This window comes from Urocitellus parryii, chromosome 8 (genome assembly GCF_045843805.1).
Source record: "Urocitellus parryii isolate mUroPar1 chromosome 8, mUroPar1.hap1, whole genome shotgun sequence".
Classification (NCBI taxonomy): Eukaryota; Metazoa; Chordata; class Mammalia; order Rodentia; family Sciuridae; genus Urocitellus; species Urocitellus parryii.
Genome location: NC_135538.1, coordinates 20,240,165 through 20,259,472, shown reverse-complemented (window position 1 = coordinate 20,259,472; position 19,308 = coordinate 20,240,165). Strand labels below are relative to the sequence as shown.

The window sequence follows — 19,308 nt, the reverse complement described above, 5'->3', positions numbered from 1 at the left end:
ATGGAAGGCAACAGATGAGTCCCAAAGGGTAATATAATATGGTAGCAGACTCCATATGTCCTTGAAAGGCTTTGGCCTCTGCCCTGAGTGACATGGGAGGTCTCTGGAGGTTTTGAGCACAAGAGTGACATGGTCTGGGGTACATTTTTACAGGACCATCGCTGCCATTATGTGGTTATAGATTTGATAGTAATAGGAACTAGAAGAGAAGGAAGAACAAGAACAGAAATCCTAGGTTGGAATCTACTTCTGGAATCCAGTTTTCTGATCATGATGACTCTAACTAGTTATTTGATGCAGGAGGAAAAGCATAGAGACTATAGATATAACAGGCTCTCCTGATGGATTAAATGATGTATTTGAAAGAAGGAGAGGAGTCATGGATGACTCCAAGGATTAAGACCTACTATGGTTTGAGTGTGTTCCACAAAAGTTCATGTGTTGTGACCTTAATTCCTCAATGCATCAGAATTGGGGAGGGGGGCATGGTGGGATTTGGTAAGAGATGTTTGGGTCATAGGGATAAAGCCCTCATGGATGGGGTAATGCCTCTTTTGTAGGAATTAGTTAAACTGTCATGGAAGTTTGGCCCTGTTCCCCCTCTTTCACATGTTCTGCTTGCCCTTCTGCTTTCTGCCATGCATTGAAGCAGCCTGAGGCCCTCACCAGAAGCCAATCCAATTCTAGAACCATAGTGTTAGACTTCCCAGTCTGTGCAATCATGAGACAAAATAAACTTCCTTTCTTTATGGATTACCAAGTCTAATCTCAGGTGTTCTGTTATAGCAACAACAACAACAACAACAACAAGAATAGACTAAGACAATAACTGAGCAACTGGAAGTACATTTCCATCAACTGAATTGGGGAAGACTTTTGGAATAATGGCTTAGGGAAGGAAACAACAAAGTTGTACTATTGTTGCTCCTCTTTCTTTTACTATATTATAGTCATTATTGCTACAAGGAGAGGTAGCATCCTCAGTTGTTTTTTTATTTCCTTTATTCTGAGCTCTGTCACCCATCAGATTTTCTTTCATCTCCTGCAAAGTAATAAACCTCCATACACCCACACTCCATGGCCAACACTACATCTAGTTGGTCCTTCTTTCAAATATAATCTAGTCCCTCAGAGAAATAGGAGTACGCCCAGCATGCCTACCAAGAACAAATCACCTGATGCTCCCCTTCTGCCTTCATTGTCAGGCCTCTCTCTCAAACTCCCCAGAAGCCATAATTGTTCTTTTTTGGAAATTTTCTTTGCTTTTTCTCATTTTAATAATTTTTCTTCCACTTACCCTAATTTCCACCTATCAATTCTTCCCCACAAGTACTATCTGACCTCATTCCCACCACTTCTAGGATTCCTCAATACCACAATAAATCTCCTGACCTGTCCCTGGGGTACCCTCGACTTCTGAATTGTGTACCTGGGTACCCTCTTCCTCTGATTTGTGTACCTGGGGTACCCTCTTTCTCTGGAGTACAATTTTTTGCTACAGAAAACTGAGTTAATATCTCTGGGCCTTTTGCTCTTCTGTAAAATAATTACATTATCCAGGGATGGTTTATAAATCTTTAAGATAATTTCAGTTTTAACTTCTAATCTGACTCCATGTTTAGCTATTCGGTGTTTTTCTTTTCACCCGTGGCAAGTTTTCACTTCTTTTCTAACACATTTGCAAATCTCTCCTTCCATTACCTCCTTATCATTTTCAAAATCCTAACCACATTTTTAAATCATTATTTCTTAGGCCCAACCAAGTGGTTTTCACCTACACCTTAATGTTGGCCAGAAGAGAGTGTGCATTCTTTCAGATTTCTTTGTCTATAAAATAAAACAAGGATAATGTTAAAAGTCTGAAAGAAGACAACCCTACTTGGATATTTCTTTACCATAATACAATTTTCTTTGAGAAGTCTGTGATTGAAGTTTGCTGGCCTGGGGTGTAACTCAGTGGTAGGATGAGTGCTTAATATGTGGAAGGCCCTGGGTTCAATCCCCAGCACCCTCCCCCACAAAATTTAGTTAATGCCAATGACAAGCAGCTAAGGACACCATATGTGATACGATTTTTGTCAGGCCCATTCTTACAAGTTTTCATCACTTCTTTGTGGTGGCCCTGCTGTTGACTTCCTCTATCAACTGCCAATTTTGCTAGGTTAATGACAGAGTAAGGACAACAAAGAAAGAACAATTTAGCTCAGCTCACTGCCCCCTTTAAAAAAATTTAAAAAAAAACCCAGTTGATTTCTCTAGATTCCAGACTAAGTTGATAACATTAAAACAATTCCAGAGACAAAGGTCTTTTTCTAATGCTTTTATTTAACCAAAAATCCTGGTGATTTCAAAATATATTAGACATTCCATTCACTGAGGACAAAAGAGGTTATTCTAAAACTTTCTGTAATAGTCTTAAACTGGTTTTATCAGAGCAAAAGAAGGAAAAAGGGAAGAAATCTATCCCAAAAGGCCATTATAAAGTAGAAATTATATAGCTGTATTTCTTAGGCATTAAGGAAATTTACTTACACACACACACACACATACCACTTATGTATATTAGTTAAAAATATTCCATTTTTAAGATTAAATTTTATATAACACATATGACTATAAATGGGTTCCTGGATACAATGACTATTTATAACTATTTTTAGCAAGAGAACTGAACTTCCCACTATCCAGTGCTGGTTTATAAATTGAATTTTGTAAATCTGTCAGAAAAAAAAAATGTTTCCTATCTAACCTCCTCTGCCCAAAGCAAATATCAAAATGTCACCTCCCCTGCAGTGTCATGGTTATAAGACATCTCCCCCTCTTCTGAGCTCTACTGGAACTCACCCTGGGTCCTTCTTATCCCCTTTTATACCTCCTGAATGAGAATCTCTCTTACCTATCAATACATGTTTGTGGAAGAAAGAAGAAACAGAAAAATAAATAAGCATTATAGTTTAAGTTTTTAAAGCGTGAACTGTGAGTCAAACAAATCTACTTTTGTCTCTCACTCCATTTACTCTGCATGTGGCAACTGACACTGATTTAACCTCTCTTAGCTTTTGCTTCTTCATTTAAATAATGGAGAAATGAAGCCTCCCTCATGCTGTACTATGAAGATGCAACTGAATAGAATGGTAGACACACCACATACAGGCACTCAATGGAAAGGTGTTTCTCTTCCTGTATTCTTACCTCGCGAGCACAACTCAATTTTGTATTATGGTTGGTTGAACATAGGTCAATGTCTAGGGTGTTGAACACAGGTCTATTTCCAAGGTGTACACTTTTGAAGGCAACATCTTGCTCATCTTTGTTTCCTGTAGAACTTAGTGGAATGAATTGTGTGTTCTGGAGGCACAGTAACTGTGTGTTGCACTAAACTGGTGGTTGAGCCAGGATCAGACTCAAGCTGTGAAACAATGACCTAAAGATTTTGGCTCTTCAGGCTTTTTTTGGTAATACAGTTCCTCTCATATAGTTCTGTTTTGTGATACAGTTCCTGAGCTATGGCTCAAGTCTTGAGACAGCCCACTATGTCTTAAATTAGGTTGTACAAAATAGAAATACTTACCTAAATTCTTTGGTAATTGATTAGAACACTGTTGCATTTCTCAATGTAGAAATTTCTGCAGGGGAACAACCTTATTCTGAGAGGAACAAAACTGAAGTCACTACTCTATGATGGAAAACAAATTGGATGGAAAATAGCACTGAATCACATAAACATGAGCTACAAACTCCAGCTCCTCCCTGACTGGTTGTGAGACTTTGGGCAAACTCATTAAAACAAATAGAGAGCTTAGTCTACCTTGGTTATCACATGGGGTCTTCGGGTACATAGGGAAGGAGATGCCTAGGAGTACACTATACCACTACAAAACAGGACACAAAAACCAAGAAAATTACTGCTTTCTGTCTATATGAGCTCTTCTTTTGTCATAGTTCAGTTTCTACCCTTATTCCCTACTTTGGCAAATGACCATAATGTTAGTTCAGTTCAGTAGAAAAGCTGTGTGTGTGTGCGCATGTGTAAACACACACATAATAGTCTAGTGATGACAGCCACATAACCTGTGATCTTTAATTTTGCATGTCAAAGAATCACAATTCAAGGAGAAATTGCCCTTACAAATCTATGCTACAGCCCATGCAGTACCTGTGAAGCAAAAGACTCTTCTGCCTGCAGGCAGCTGGGACTGCATGCATTCTTTTTATGTCTGAGGCTATAATAACATTGCACAACCCAGCTGCTTTCAGCCTTTCTCCTGTGTCAATCATAGCTTCCTTTGTAAAGTACAGCCCAAGGCCTGATGGAAAGCCACTCCCAGCAGCACAGGAGCAGCTTGGAGGAACACACACCATAGTCCTCCCAGTTCAAGTGGGGCTTTTGTTTCTAGGTCATTTTCCTAACATCACTCCAGGATCCTTAAGAAAACTGGGAGGAAGGGGAGGCAGCTTGGCCAGCTACAGACTACACACCGAAGAATGAATCTTCCCAAATTTCTGGAAAAAGTCCTCTTGTGCCCGGGCCAAGGCATCTTCATCAATGAACACCACTGGCCTCTTGGCCATGACAAAGTACTGCACCTTCCTCAGATTCCAGCCCAGCACGTACTGGAGCCAGCCGCAGACCGCCGCGGTGGAGCGGCCCACCCCCGCGTTGCAGTGAACATACACGGTGTGCCCATTCTCCAGAAGCGCGTGCAGGAGACACACTGCCTGCGGTAGCATCTGCACTCGGCCTGATGGAGAGAGCAGAGCACACACAAGTGAACATGAGACCTCCGTATGTCACTGTTACCTCCTCCAGCACACCGCCACGTCACAGGGCCAGGCAGAGTGAGGCATGGCCATGAGCACTGGCTCTGCTTCGAAGGCAGAGGTGAGAGGAGCTTAAAGCTGGATAACCAAGTGGAAAGAGCATTCCAGAGACACCTGGTGGGTCCCTTTGAACCTTCACTGAATGTTGCTGCTCCTCCAAGTGGCTTTACCATCAATGCAAATTTCCCTCCAAAGAAAAGTTAACTGTCCACCATGGTCAAAATAGATATTTACAGCTCTTACCAGGGCTCACAGAGATTGGTCAGTGGTTTTGGAAGATTTCAAAGAAAGCATGTTATATTCTGTCACCTGAATTTCATTTAACATAAAATGTTCTTCCATATAAATGTAAAACACAGAACTGGTCCACATTGGTTAAAGAATCAATATTTTTCATTAATTAGACAGATGAAACCTGAACTAGAATTTCATGTTAATTTTCACTTGTCAAATGGAGTGGCTAACTTATAATTGATACATGTGGAATAACCAATCATTTACTTCACCATGATGCAGTGAATACTAAAACTGATTCAATTTCTATGTTACTGGGCAATTATGATTATAGCTATTACCACTTGATGCTGGCTATTTCAATTATTAGGTTATCCAAATGTCTTCTCCTTCGGAGAGAAGATGTCCTGTGCCCTGCTGAGTGTTGAGGGACTCCCTCCTCTTATCCTGCAGAGGCGCCCCCTAAAACCATCCGAGGAGTTACTGGATGCTTTCTGCTCACAGCTTCCCGCTAGAGAGATTTTAATAGTGAGTTGAAATTTTTTAGTAAATGAAATCAAGAAGAAATAAAACAAAGAAACTATACAGAGCCCGGATTATAGATGGATACTTATACCTCCGTGTTCTCTAGGTGCTCTCTGTCCTCCACAGAAGGACACAATGGCCCCAGAAGGATCCTCTCAGGATCGCACCGAGGAGCCCTGCCCGCCTACATTTTTCCATCCCACTGAATGACTGAAGTTGTGGTAAGCCCCTCCCTCACCTGCTGATCTCACCTGCTGACCTGCCCCAAGGTCTAGAATCCCCAGGAAATGCAGTCAAGTGAGTTTAGCCCTCCCTCTTTAGATGCCCTCTTGAAACACAAGTGGCCTGAAGGAGCTAACACAACACAATGGAACTGGACGCGCGCGCGCACACACACACACACACACACACACACACACACACACACCGCCCTCCCCTTGAAGGTCCTCTCAGTCACCTGTCTACCTCAGCTTCACACCCACCACATTGAGACAGGAGTGGGAGACTCTGCAGAGAAGCCAGGATAACAGTCTGGCCTAGCCACCATGTTCTGTGAGTCTCCCTAATGAAGAGATTCAAAGCTACAGGCACCAGCCAGCAGTTTAGAAGGAGTCTGAAAGGAATGTGTTGATGCCTTAGGCCGCATCACTCTCTCCTTAGGGCCTGTTGCCCTGTGTTGGTGCCTTAGGCCGCATCACTCTCTCCCTAGGGCCTGTTGCCCTGACTTATGCTCTATCTTGATCCCAGTGTCCAAACTGAGCCATGAATTTTAACTCATGAAATGCTGCCGGCCTGGTTTCAGGTGTTCTGAGGCGGAGCTGGGCGGGGCTGCCATAGTTCCTTGTGGTCCCCTCCCAGAGGTACTAAATGTCCTGGAGATGCAGCAAGGTGTGGAGAGCATCTGATGAGCCAGTGAGGCGCCTCCCTGCGGTCTTGGGGAAAGCACTGTGTGGTGGATTCACCATCTGAGTCAGGGGATCAGAGGTGGCAAAGCCTCCTAGGTTAGTTTGGTTGATCTTGCTGAGACGTGTGTCCTGCTGAACCGCAGGGCTTGTGTCCTACTCAGGGTTGGAAGGAGGTTTGCTCTAAGAAATTCTGGGTGGGTGGGAATGGAATCCCACTAGCATCAGGTGACAAGTTCTTTGCTATGGCTGCTTCTCCAGACCCTATGTTCTTTGGGAGGAAATAAAAAAGAATGTTGTTAATTTAGTTTTTGTTTTGTTTTGTCAATTGCCCAATCTATAAATAGACTACAGTGGCCATTTGCAGTAGAAGGTGCTGAACGCAGAAGTCCAGCCCCGGTGCTCAGCTTGCATGGCGCCAGTGTGGCCAGCCTGCCAAACCAAGTCTTCAACAGACCCAGCCAGGATCTCTTCCCTCCGTCTGCTCAGAGGTTCCCCAAGGACAGGTCTGCTCCAAAGAGCCCAATTGATGTAATACCGTCCCCTTCCTTTTTATCTGTAAAAGGTTTTATCAAGAAGCATGTGCTCTGTTCAGAAGTTAAAAAGGGATACGTGTGAGTTTGAGGCTCTCTCATTTCAGACACATCCTTCTGAGGGGTGTGTGTCAGCTGCCATGTGCACCAAAGGTGCCCAGCTTCACAGGGGCTTCACCAACATGGGGTAACAGTCACCGGAAGCCTTCTTCCAGAATCACTGAAAAATCCCACTTAAGATCTGTCAAATATTTAAGTAACAAACATAAGTCACTGGAAGCGGCTCAGAGAAGTTGCCAGTGCAGAGTGCTCTCCATCCTAACCTGGCCTCAGCCAGAGCCCTACTTCAGTTTGACCTTTAGAGACTGCACCCTGCCCTGATTGATTATAGATAATACATACTGAGCCCTTTTTACCTGGCAAGCATTCTGCACTACATATTCTGCGTGATACTGCTCATTTATAACCACCTCTTACCAACTATGAGGCCACTTCCATTTCTATTCCTAATTTTTAAATGAAGGAACAGAGTCACAGAAGGTTGCCCTAAGTTATTGCCTAAGTGGCCACTCCAGCCAAGACAGTTCAGAGCCTCTGATCTTAACAACTGAGGTCTTTCTCTAACTGACCTGGTTTCTGATACTTTCCTCCCCCCACCATCTTGTGAGTCTGAATTCCCACCCTACTTACCCAGGCATGATGCTGTTCTTATCCCGTTGAAGAGCAGCATCCTCCGTGGGATGTAGCACCTCTGCCCCACCCTAGAGAAACTCTCTGCACCCAGGCCCATCTCCCTGCTTGAAAACCCATCCAAGGGAGCCCAGAGTAATATAAAACCCACCATGGAACAAAAAGAAGATGGATAAGATCAGGGCTCACCATAATATACCCTAAACAATTGAGAGTTGGTATCAGTCAGAGTCGATAAATTTTAAGTTTCCTATATATAATCTCCATGCAGAACTTAATCTGATAAGGAGTTTCCATTCTTAAAGACAGTAATACCTCATGATAAGGCAAAATTCCAGATCTTTTCATTTAAAATGTTCCATATTTTAAGTGTTGGCAACAAAGTTGAAAAACTGTAAACCCTATGTAGGTCAAACAAAACACACTGCCATCTGTGTTTCTCACTTTGGAATTTAAAATGAGCCTTGGGTCTCAGTAGATGCTCAATAAACATTCATTAAACCATGAACAAAAATGAAACAACAGAAGAAGACAGAAGTACCTACTTGATCTGAGACAGAGCTAGACCCTTCTCTCCCAACTGTAACCTACACCTGCTCCAGACTAACCCAATCCTAAAATGATTGAAATAGCATCCTGAGAGCACCACTGAGTGAGGCAAGGTTGTGAGCATGAGAAGAGAGAGATAATTTGGGCAGGTAATGTGGAGCAGCCTGGGGCATTAGGGTCTGAGATAAGGGAGGGTCTCAAACCCCAAAGGCATGCTTTACCTGAGGTTGACCTGAAGAGTTTATTCGTGGCACACTGTTCAGCCTTCCTCAGTCACACAAACACACACATTTCCTTTCTTACTCCAGAGGCAGACACATAAAATGTCATTATTATATTGTGCACATCTTCTTTTCCACCTTTGGATTAGAAGGTTCAGCTCGTCTAGAACATTCTTTGGTAGAAACTTACAACTAGGCACTAATCATATAATCCCAACTTGTTGACTTTCAAAGCCCTTTCGTATCACTCATCTTATTCTATTGTGACCCTCCAGTAAGGCAGAAATTACTATTCCCCCTTCCCAATGCAGGAACTAACCTGCCAGTATTACAAGCCACACAGAGGTCTGGGGCTGGCGGCCAGATGTTCTGGCTCCAAAGTCAGCATCTTCCCACAACGGCAGAGCCCAATGCAGTCTGCTGAGTGAAAAGAACTCAGGCTGGAAGAAATAACAGAGGGGTTGCTGAGGACTCCGGGGGGCACATTAACTCATCTGGGAGGCAAGGGAAGACCATTTGTCGTATGCAGCACTGAAGGAACAGAGGTCAAGACTCAACCTGAATCCTTTCTATGTGAGGGGCATTTTAATGAGTAGATTTGGTTTGTTTTGTACAAGTGGGTGCTGGATGTGGGGGGTGAGGGGGATTTTCATTTCTCAAGTGAAAGACGCAAACTACATTTTAAAAAATATGAAAAAGAAATCTAAACGACCCCTCCACATATGACAAAGTATACCAGAGTAAGATCAATAGCACCATTGATTGTAAGAGGTCTGTGACAACCAGTAGTGACAGGACAGCCTAACAGCCTGTCTCCCTTCTCAGACTTTATCTGACAGCATTGTGCTGTGGCGCAAAATGCTTCCAAGTGGATCTTTTCTCTAGAGTTCTAAAAATAAGTATAGATTATGGACTAATCTATACTTTCATTGTGCTAATATTGTGAAGCCACATAGATTAATCTACTGGTAAAACGTTTCCCGGTGCTCAGGAATGGTTGTTAACTCTTTGATTTACTCCTCCAGGTTTCAGGTTTAGTGAACCAAAGAAACTCTTTTTTTTTTTTTTAGGTCTTAGAGTTTCACCTGTTTCCGGTGGGAGGTCTCATTTTGCTGCCACCCACTGCCTCTGTGTGAAAGATGGTCACATGGTCACGGCTGCACCAGACCTAGTGACCCAATGACCCCAAAAAAGATTTGAGTACAACAAAAATGTGTGCTTATGGATTGTTTTCCCTCAGGCTTCTGCAGACCTCCAAAATATCAAGCAAATTACCTCCTAGCAGCATGGCCTTCACATGATCAGTGCATAGGAGGGAAGGGAGGCTCTGCATAGTGTTAGCTCAACTTTTCCCAGTCTGTCCCCCCACCGTGTTGCTCAGCAGGTAACAATATTATCAGGTCAGAATCAAAGAAACTTAAATTAAAATGCTCCGTGGGAACTAGTCATACTACCCTAACAATTTTCTCTCCTTTGAAATCAGAGAAACAAATTGGGCAAATGAAGTTTGGTTTTTGATATGTTTTTCTTCCTTAAGAAAGGGCAAAACTTTCAAGACTAAATCAGGCTCCCTTGGATCAGATTACCAAGGGGAAAAAAACAAACTGTCAATAATGCTCCACACCTTCAGAAACAAAAATCACACTCCAACCTCAGTGATAGTTCAGTTCAGACACAGACCCACAAGGAGGCCCAGTTTGGCCACGTGCACCACCTGAGGTCGATACAGGATCAAGGTGGCCAGGGAGATAGGTTTTCCCACCTTGCATACCATTGACACTGGGGGAGATAAGCTACCTTCCCTACAAGTCATGGCTGTGCATAACAACAGTTGATGAGTGTCAGAGACTAAACTAGTTGGTCCATAGGATCTGCAAGAGTATTTGTGAGAACACAGAGAGAAGCTTTGTAGTCTGGTTTTTGGAGCAATGTTCTGAGTCAGGTTGCCAGCCTTGAAATCCAGGCTGTGCCTCTTTCTAGTTCTATGACCTGACCAGGTTACTTAACTTTTTGTAACTGTCTCTTCCTCTGCAAAATGGAGATGACAACATCTAACCAGAGTCCTGTTAAAGCATTAAATGAGTTAACATATGCAAATTTCTCAGTATTGTGTTTGATGCCTAATGTGCATTGTAGGGAAGAGGGCTGATGATGGAAACACTCCCTGGTTTCCTGTCTAGGCAGCCCTGCCTTCCTTCTTCAGAACAACAGGTCCCTAAATTCCCTTAGCCCATGCTATCTCCACAGCTCTGCTGCCCCCTGCTGACAGGATGCTGATACTATCAGCTACTTTGTTCTCTCGGCTACAGGTGCCTGGTCTCCTTTGCAACAATTACTTCATTCTCCAACCAGGCTGAGAGATATAGATCATTCCTTTAAAATCCCTTGCTTATGAACCTTGCTGATCTCCCCTAGCCTGCCCTTTCTCCAGCCATACCTGCCTGTCTAGGTCATGCCTACACCAAATGCCATGACATTCACAAAGCCTCCCTGCGCTCCTCCACAGAATGGGCTGCTGCAAAGCCATAGTCCTCCAGAGCATGTACCTCATTCCTCTCACATCCACCTCCGTCTGCACTACACTCTGAACTCGTCTTACTGCCTCTTGCCATTCAGTCCAAATCATGCCTTATTTGTCTCTGGTTCCTTGGCCGCACCCTAGCCACACACAATTCCTTTTTCACAAAGACCTGCTCAGCAAGCACCTGTGCCATCAATAAAGACTCCTATCAACACCCTGGCTCCGCTGCGTTATCTCTCACTCTCTCCATTTCACTCACCCCCTCACAGACCCCCCAGCTTCACCTTCAATCCATTCTCCCAACTATAATCAAAGAGCACTTCTGGAGAAAAAAAAAAAATGAATCTTGGCATTTCCCAGCTTCCCAATCATTCATCTGCTTGTCACTGCTTTAGGACAGTATAAAGTCCTTACTGTGGCCCAAATCCTGGTAGAGGTCTTCCCTCCTTCTCACATTTGCAGCCCCATTGGTCTTCCAGTTCCCTCAACACTCCACGCCCTCTCCTGCCACAGGGATTCTAATCGGCCCCTCTGCCTGGGAGTCTCTCTGCCACTCACTCTTCCTCCAGTCTACCCTCAGACCTTAGCTCAGACATCACTTCCTGAGAAACCTTCCTGGATTATCTGTCGCTCTCACAGTATTATCTATGTATCTTCCTAACAAAGGAATTCATATTGTTAATTTTTTATTTTTACTTACTAATGTACAACATCCCTATAGGACTATAACCTTCACAAAGACAGGAGTTGTACCTGCCTTTCTTTCTATGTCATGTTCCCAGCAACCAGCAATAATGTCACACACACAGTAGATACACAATGAATATGTATTTAATAAATAAGCAAATTTAAAAATCCAAGTTAAACAGAATCTTAGCCAAAGCATCAAAAGATACACATTAAATATATTAAACCTGAAACCTTATATTTATACATTTATACCATTATATTTATACATTTATACCATTATATTTATACATTTATACCATTATAAATATAAACCTTATATTTATACATTTATTCCATTCATATTTAAGACATTCAATTATAGACACAAGGACAGACAGACTGAGACACATTCAACAAGAAGCTAGAGCAGCTCTTCTGATCCTTACCTTCAGTGCTCATGTCTGGTGTTGGCATCCAGATGTAGACCAAACCTTCTTCCTTATACAGCTTAATCATAGTGTCTGGACTCATGGGTTCGGGGTAGCGGTTACAGCCGGAGGAATTCTGGACAATATCCCATTCCGTCTGGAAATTCATGACAGCTGTGATCCCCAACTCATGCTTCAGTTTGATGGTTACGTGTTCCACTTGGCGGGGGCAACTACCCAGCCAGATATTTGGTAAAATTCTAATGAGAACATATGAGATCAACTGTCACTATTGTTCTGATTTGAGTTCTAAGTAACTGCATAAAACACATACTATTAAAAAGCAATTAACCTCTTAATCTGGCACAAGAGAAACTGGATTTTTAAGGATTTGAGATCAATATTGTTGTTGTTGTTATTATTATTATTATTATTATAAGGTAAGGAGTACTGATATAACTGTAGGGATAAAACAAATAATTCAATTAACAAGAATGTCAGGAAATGGGCATTAGCAAACCAAATCTAACAATATATTAAAATAAGCTCATCAAGTCGTATTTATTCCATGAATGCATAAAGTGCACAAATCCATTAAAACATTTCAAATGACAGCAAATTAAAGGTGAAAACTTCTATAATTGCCTCAATAAATTCTGAAAAACATTTGCTAAAAGTATTCATTCCTGTTTAAATCCCAATATAAAATTCTTTCTCTTTATTTATTTTTTATTTATGTCACAGCAAAATGCATTACAATTCTTATTACACATATAGAGCATAATTTTTCATATCTATAGTTCTATACAAAGTATATTCATACCAATTTGTGTCTCCACACATGTACTTTGGATAATAATGTCCTTCATATTCCACCATCATTTCTAACCCCATGCCCTCTCCCTTCCCTTCCAACCCTTCTGCCCTATCTAGAGTTCATCTAACTTAAAATCCATATGTAACAAAATGAAATTAATCCCTTATCTCTCACCATACACAAAACTCAACTCAAAATGGATCAAGGACTTAGGAACAAAACCAGAGACCCTGCATCTAATAGAATAAAAAGTAGACCCTAATCTCCATCATATGAGATTAGGCCCCAACTTCCGTAATAAGACTCCTTTGGTGCAAGAATTAAAATCAATAATCAATAAATGGGACAGACTCAAACTAAAAAGTTTCTTCGCAGCAAAGGAAACCACCTGTGAAGTGAATAGAGAGCCTACATCTTGGGAGAAAATCTTTACCCCTCACACATCAGATAGAGTGCTAATCTCTAGGGTGTATAAAGAACTCAAAAAGCTAAACACCAGGGCTGGGGATGTGGCTCAAGCGGTAGCGCGCTCGCATGGCATGCGTGCGACCCGGGTTCGATCCTCAGCACCACATACCAACAAAGATGTTGTGTCCGCCGAGAACTGAAAAATAAATATTAAAAATTCTCTCTCTCTCTCCTCTCTCTCCCCTCTCTCACTCTCTCTTAAAAAAAAAAAAAAAAAAGCTAAACACCAAAAAAAACCCCAAATAATCCAATCAATAAATGGGCCAAGGACCTGAACAGACACTTCTCAGAAGAGGATATACAATCAATCAACAAATATATGAAAAAATGTTCTGGGGATGTGGCTCAAGCGGTAGCGCGCTCTTCTGGCATGCACTCGGCACTATGTTCAATTCTCAGCACCACATACAAACAAAGATGTTGTGTCCACCGAAAAATAAAAGATAAATATTAAAAAATTCTCTCTCTCTCTTAAAAAAAATGTTCATCATTACTAGCAATTAGAGAAATGCAAATCAAAACCACTCTAAGATTTCATTTCACCCCAGTAAACCCCTATATAAAATTCTTATAGTTTAGGACATTTCAAATATGCTAAACACCAGAAACTAACAAAAGACAAATTTCTTTCAAATAAAATCAAAATTAACTCCATCAGCATCCAACATTGGACTATTTCATTAAATGCTGAGAAAAGGTAGTATTACCATGAGCAAAAACAAGAAGATAATATCATTTTTTCAAGTATTATCCTATACCTGAAAATCCTTAAGCCTGGATGCCACACTCAGTTTCTGAATTGGTAGGTCTGATTTGAGACTCCAACAAGTTCCCAGGTGATGCTAACACTGCCAGTTCAGGAGCTACACCTGGAGAACCACCTCCCTAGGTGATCCAACTACAAAAGATATGTGAGGTATTTAACTTATTCAGGTTAAAACACCTGGGAGAGGGAAAATGTACAAAAATCAAGTAGCTTTTCTTCGTATGAACAATAGCCAGGAAGAAATGGGATAGGGGCAGTTCTGATTTAAAAATAATAACAATGCATTTAACCAAAAAGAACAATGAAATCTATTGGAGAAAATTTTAAAAAACACAAAATAGGGGCTGGGGTTGTGGCTCAGTGGTAAGAGCACTCGCTTAGCATGTGTGAGGCCCTGGATTTGATCCTCAGCACCACATAAAAATAAATAAACAAAATAAAGGAACTGTGTACAACTAAAAAAATACATATTAAAAAAATAAATAAATGAAAAATACAAAGGAGAGAATTACTACACTCTTTCATTGAAAGATTTAATATCATAAAGTTAAAAAATCACAAAAATGTATTTTAATAAATTAATTCATAAATTTAATGCATATCATTTATTGCATGTAATACATATCATCTTGTTTATTCATTGTTTCACATGTACACATTCTGTCCAGAACCAATGGTTAGGTCCTGTATATCAAATTTTACTTGAATCATGTTGTCAGGAACTCAAGGCAATCAGACAATAGTTATCAGATAACACGGGTACATATGATTGATGCTCATCAGTATTCCCAGACATTCCTTTTCAAGTACTGAGGACCAAACTTCCTCTCTGCCTCAAGTTACACACAAACATGTGACTTGCTCTTTTCAATAAAGTGTGAGCTGAAGTGATGTGCCACTTCCTGTGTAAGACAGTTGGGATGGTTCTCCACACTCTTTCACTGCTGTAATGATACGTGAGTGCGTGTGGACACTGAGCTATTGAAAGTCTGTAGCTACCTGGATCATCAAACTACTGCAGGAGGACAGCTTCCCTAGAGAGTTAACGGCATCTTGTGTTAAGCCATTTAACCTTGTTGGTTACACAGCATGATTTGTCTTGTTCTAACAAATACAATGCCTGAATGATTTATCTCTTGAAATTCTTAATATGCAGGAAAGAAATTGAGCAGAAGGATTATTCAGGTGGTTCCTTCATACTGACTTTAGAGTTGTGATTCTTGACTGGGGCAAAATTTTGCTCTATAAACATTTGGTGATAATTATGGAGACAGTTTGGATCATCACACTGGGTGATGCTATATGTACCTCCTAGATTAAGACCCGGGATGCTGATAAATTCCTACAATGTGTGGGTCAGGCCCCAACAATAACAAACTATCTAATCCAAAATGTCAGTAAACCAAAGTATGTAAACTTGATATGGGAAAATAAGATAGTGTAGAGCTCCCAACAATTTCTAAAGAGAGAAGGAATCTGACCTGAGAGTCTGTGACTCATCAGTTGTGCTGTTCTGACAGTAATATGACAGCTCATGTCAAATTTTAAAATATGTATACAGTGTATATAAGAGAGGGTCTAGAGAGTAAAACAAAAGCCTAATATTAGATACTAAACAGCACTATAATGTTTTTATAAACACAGCCAGAAAAACAGTTCCAATGCTGATTCTCACATGACATTTTCAATGGAAAAACCTGTCTGATGTCAAGCCAAGGTATTTGTCATCTCTAAGATTTTGGTGTGCTCAACTTTAGAAAGAGTCTAAGAATAACTAATACCTAGGAGTTTTGTAAAGAATAAATATAATTATATATACATATATAATTATAATATATAATATATATAATATATTTGGATAGAACTGACCATCATGAATGCACAAGCAACACAATTGGAGTTTATATGAGTTTACAATAATCTACTGGTTTGGGTCATTTACTTTGTATTGTATTATACTGACCCTTTGGGTAACTTTCCATTGTTGTCTATATTCTCCATTCGAAGGCTGCAAGGTATTGAACACTCCCTACTTTTTTAAAGTATGGAATCTAACTTGTTTTGGTTTTTTGCCCTTTTCCTTTGGGTTGTTGTTGATGATGATGATGATGTCAACATGAGAAGCCACCTGGCTAATCTTTGATTGTGCGTATTACTCATCCTCAGGGAAATTATAAGATCTAGCACTACTTTCCAAAGCCTCATCCTTATTGTCCTACAGAAGACGATTTCCCATTTTTTTTTCTTTTTAAAATTTCCTTGTGAAAATCCTTATTGCAGATTACTGTGGTAAAAATAAAGGAATAAAAGAAAAAAGAAACGTAGGAAAGACATAATGGTGTTAGAAAGAGGGCATGGGATCCCGAGGCCTTTTCACCTTATTACTGACCCCAAAGAATTCTCAGATACTCCTTTGGACTCAGTGAACTGAAAGCCCACAAGCAAGAATATTTATAGAGTGTCCAAGATCTGTGACTGACCAGGACATTGTTATCTGAGTATTTAGTCTTCTCGGAGTAGAAACTTCGAGTGAAAACAGGACTTGCCTCTATCTAGAAGGTCCGTCTCTCCTTCCATTATCCCTTAAAGATTACTTCTCCAGGAATCTGCTGAATGCCAGTGGGGTGGGGATTTTGGGCTCCAGATGTATACTTTGAGGTTTAACTGAGCATACTAAAGTCTCCTGTGCTGGAATAAAGAAAAATGGGCGCCTCAGATAGCCAAGCAATATAACCTATTGAGCAGTAATGGGTGTTTTGCTGGAAAAATCTTAAAGGGAATTGGTAAGATGTTAAAAGTGAATGTTCATGACAGGCAAGCTCAATTCCAAATGTTATACAAGGGTTCTCTTGAATGTTGTACTCTTGGAGTGGGTAGCCCTTAATATTTAACTAGTCAATGAATGTAAAAATAAAGTGGCAGGGTGATTTATCACATAAGATTTACATAAAAGCTATAGAATAATTTATAGAGATACACAAAGGATAAATTGGGACAGCCAAGTCTTTAAAGTAAGAAACCATAATCCCGAATCAGAGTCAGCACATAGAATCAGTCACAAGTTGATGCTAAAAGAGGTATTATTCTGCCACCTTGTTCTACCCTAGTCTTGAAATTTTGTTTTTTTTTTTTTTTTGCTTATTTGTTTGGTTGTTGTTTGTTTGTTTAATGATAGAGAAACTTAGAACAAGTCAAACTTGGTGCCTTAACACATGAACTTCCCACCTGCCGTTTCTGAGGGAAATAGAGCCTTGGAATATGCAACCACATATTCTCGTCACAAAAAATCTCCAGTTTCTGTGTCAGGTCTTTCCAGATTTTTCGTAACATAGTTGACTTTTCCTCCACATTTACTAGAATTCAGACCATACTTAACAAATATAAAGTGATTTCCTAAAATAAAATGCAATGAACCTAGGAGACAGATAACTAAAGACAGACTCCAAAAAACACTCTATTCAAGAAAGGAGAGTTAAGTTAATAAAGGGAATTGTACTGAGCTACTACACGGAACATGGAGATAACAACGGAGCTTGTGAGAAACTCACAAATCAGTGGATTCTGCTTAACAGACAGCTGAAGTGCCCTTTCTGTGCATCCTATTTAAGTTTGTTCTCTACTGGAAGGGACTATATTTCTAGTTGTATGATACGCTAGAGGTAACAGGATGTATGATGTACTTTCTAAACAGTAATTAATTTTTACTTATCCATTGAAAAGAGAATAATTTAACACCACTGAAAAACCATTTTTACTTATTTCATCTTCTTCTGGATGTCAGCAGTACTTTAAACAATTTTTAATATCAGGATTTTTAAGGTGAAAAAAAGCTTGTTGAAATATGAGATTTAGGGAATAAAAATTCTGTTAAAGTAGTTTTAATGCAAGACACCAAAATTCAAAGATGTAATAAAGGAATAAAAGTTATAGCTTACAATTTTATTGCAAATTGTATTATAAAACCTCCAGAGAATTATTTTATGGATAATTTACTATAGATTAGGAGTTATATCAGAGATTTCTGGCTGCTCTACTATAGATTATTTGGAAAAGTCTGAGAACCACTGCACCAAATGGATAATGACACTGTCAATCCAGACACAAGTTTCCAAACCTGGCTTTACATTCAGGTCACACAAGGTACTTGTATAAAAGCATCTATTAACGGGATCCATCCAAGAGATGTTGTTAAAGGAGCTCTGTAGTGAGGTCTGTGATTCTGTGGATTGTTTGTCTTTTAGGTTTATTTGTTTGTTGTTTTTAGAAATAAACCAGTTTTACCTATAGAGACAGATTTCAGGACCATTAGCCTGGCAGGTCCCAAAAAGCCTGTCAGAGAAGCTTAGTATATGGACATCAGTACCTTTTAAAAGCAGTAAAGATCTGGAGATGACAGGAAATGGACTTGCTTAGCTCTACACATGTGCATATGAAGTGAGGTCCACTCCTTTCTCCAAAAATAGTTTCAAGGCTGCAAATGATTCCTAGAGAGTAAGGAATGGGAACCTGTTTTGAGAAAGTTCTAAGAGAGAAAATGTGTATCCATGTGTTGAAACTCATGTCTTCTAAAAAGTCAACACTAAATCTACCTGTGAACCATGAGAAATATTTAATGTAGTAACATGTATTCAGAATAAACTTCTGGGGGGCTGGAGTTTTATCTCAGTGGTAGAGCACTTGCCTGGCACACGTGAGGCACTGGATTTGATCCTCAGCACCACATAAAAATAAATAAATAAAATGAAGGTATTGTGTCCATCTACAAAAAAAAAATAATAATAAAGAATAAACTTTTGGCCATGCACAGTGGTGCACGCCTGTCATCCCAGCATCTTGGGAGGCTGAGGCAGAAGGATTGTGAGTTCAAAGCCAGCCTCTGCAAAAGTGAGGTGCTAAGCAACTTCAGTAAGACCCCGGCTTTAAATAAAATCCAAAATAAGGCTGGGGGTGTGACTCAGTGGTAGAGTGTCCCCGAGTTCAATTCCCAGTATCAAAACAAAGCATAAACTTTTGTAGAACAAAAATATAAGCTTGAATTTTTACTATGTCTGCTGTGATTCAACCAATCTAGACTGAAGTAAAAATCCATCTTAGTAATATTAAAACTAAGCTAAGGACCAGAGGAAAGAAATGGATGGCTGACATTTCGGAACCTTACTTTGTT

General features: G+C 40.3%; 1 protein-coding gene across 2 annotated transcripts in view; it reads right to left on the bottom strand.

Moving 5' to 3' along the window:
• Nucleotides 1-2,305: 2,305 nt before the first annotated feature.
• The window catches only part of Epm2a (EPM2A glucan phosphatase, laforin), a 94,658-nt gene continuing 77,655 nt past the window's right edge, over nt 2,306-19,308 (bottom strand). Inside the window, exons 3-4 of one of the 2 annotated variants that reach the window (XM_026397616.2) lie at nt 12,112-12,353; nt 2,306-4,742 (exon numbers count right to left, since the gene is read on the bottom strand). In XM_026397616.2, the coding sequence (XP_026253401.2) occupies nt 4,465-4,742; nt 12,112-12,353 (520 nt within the window). In that variant the 3' untranslated portion in view covers nt 2,306-4,464. The remainder of the gene's footprint in view (nt 4,743-12,111; nt 12,354-19,308) is intronic. The other variant, XM_026397617.2, reaches the window with a different exon arrangement.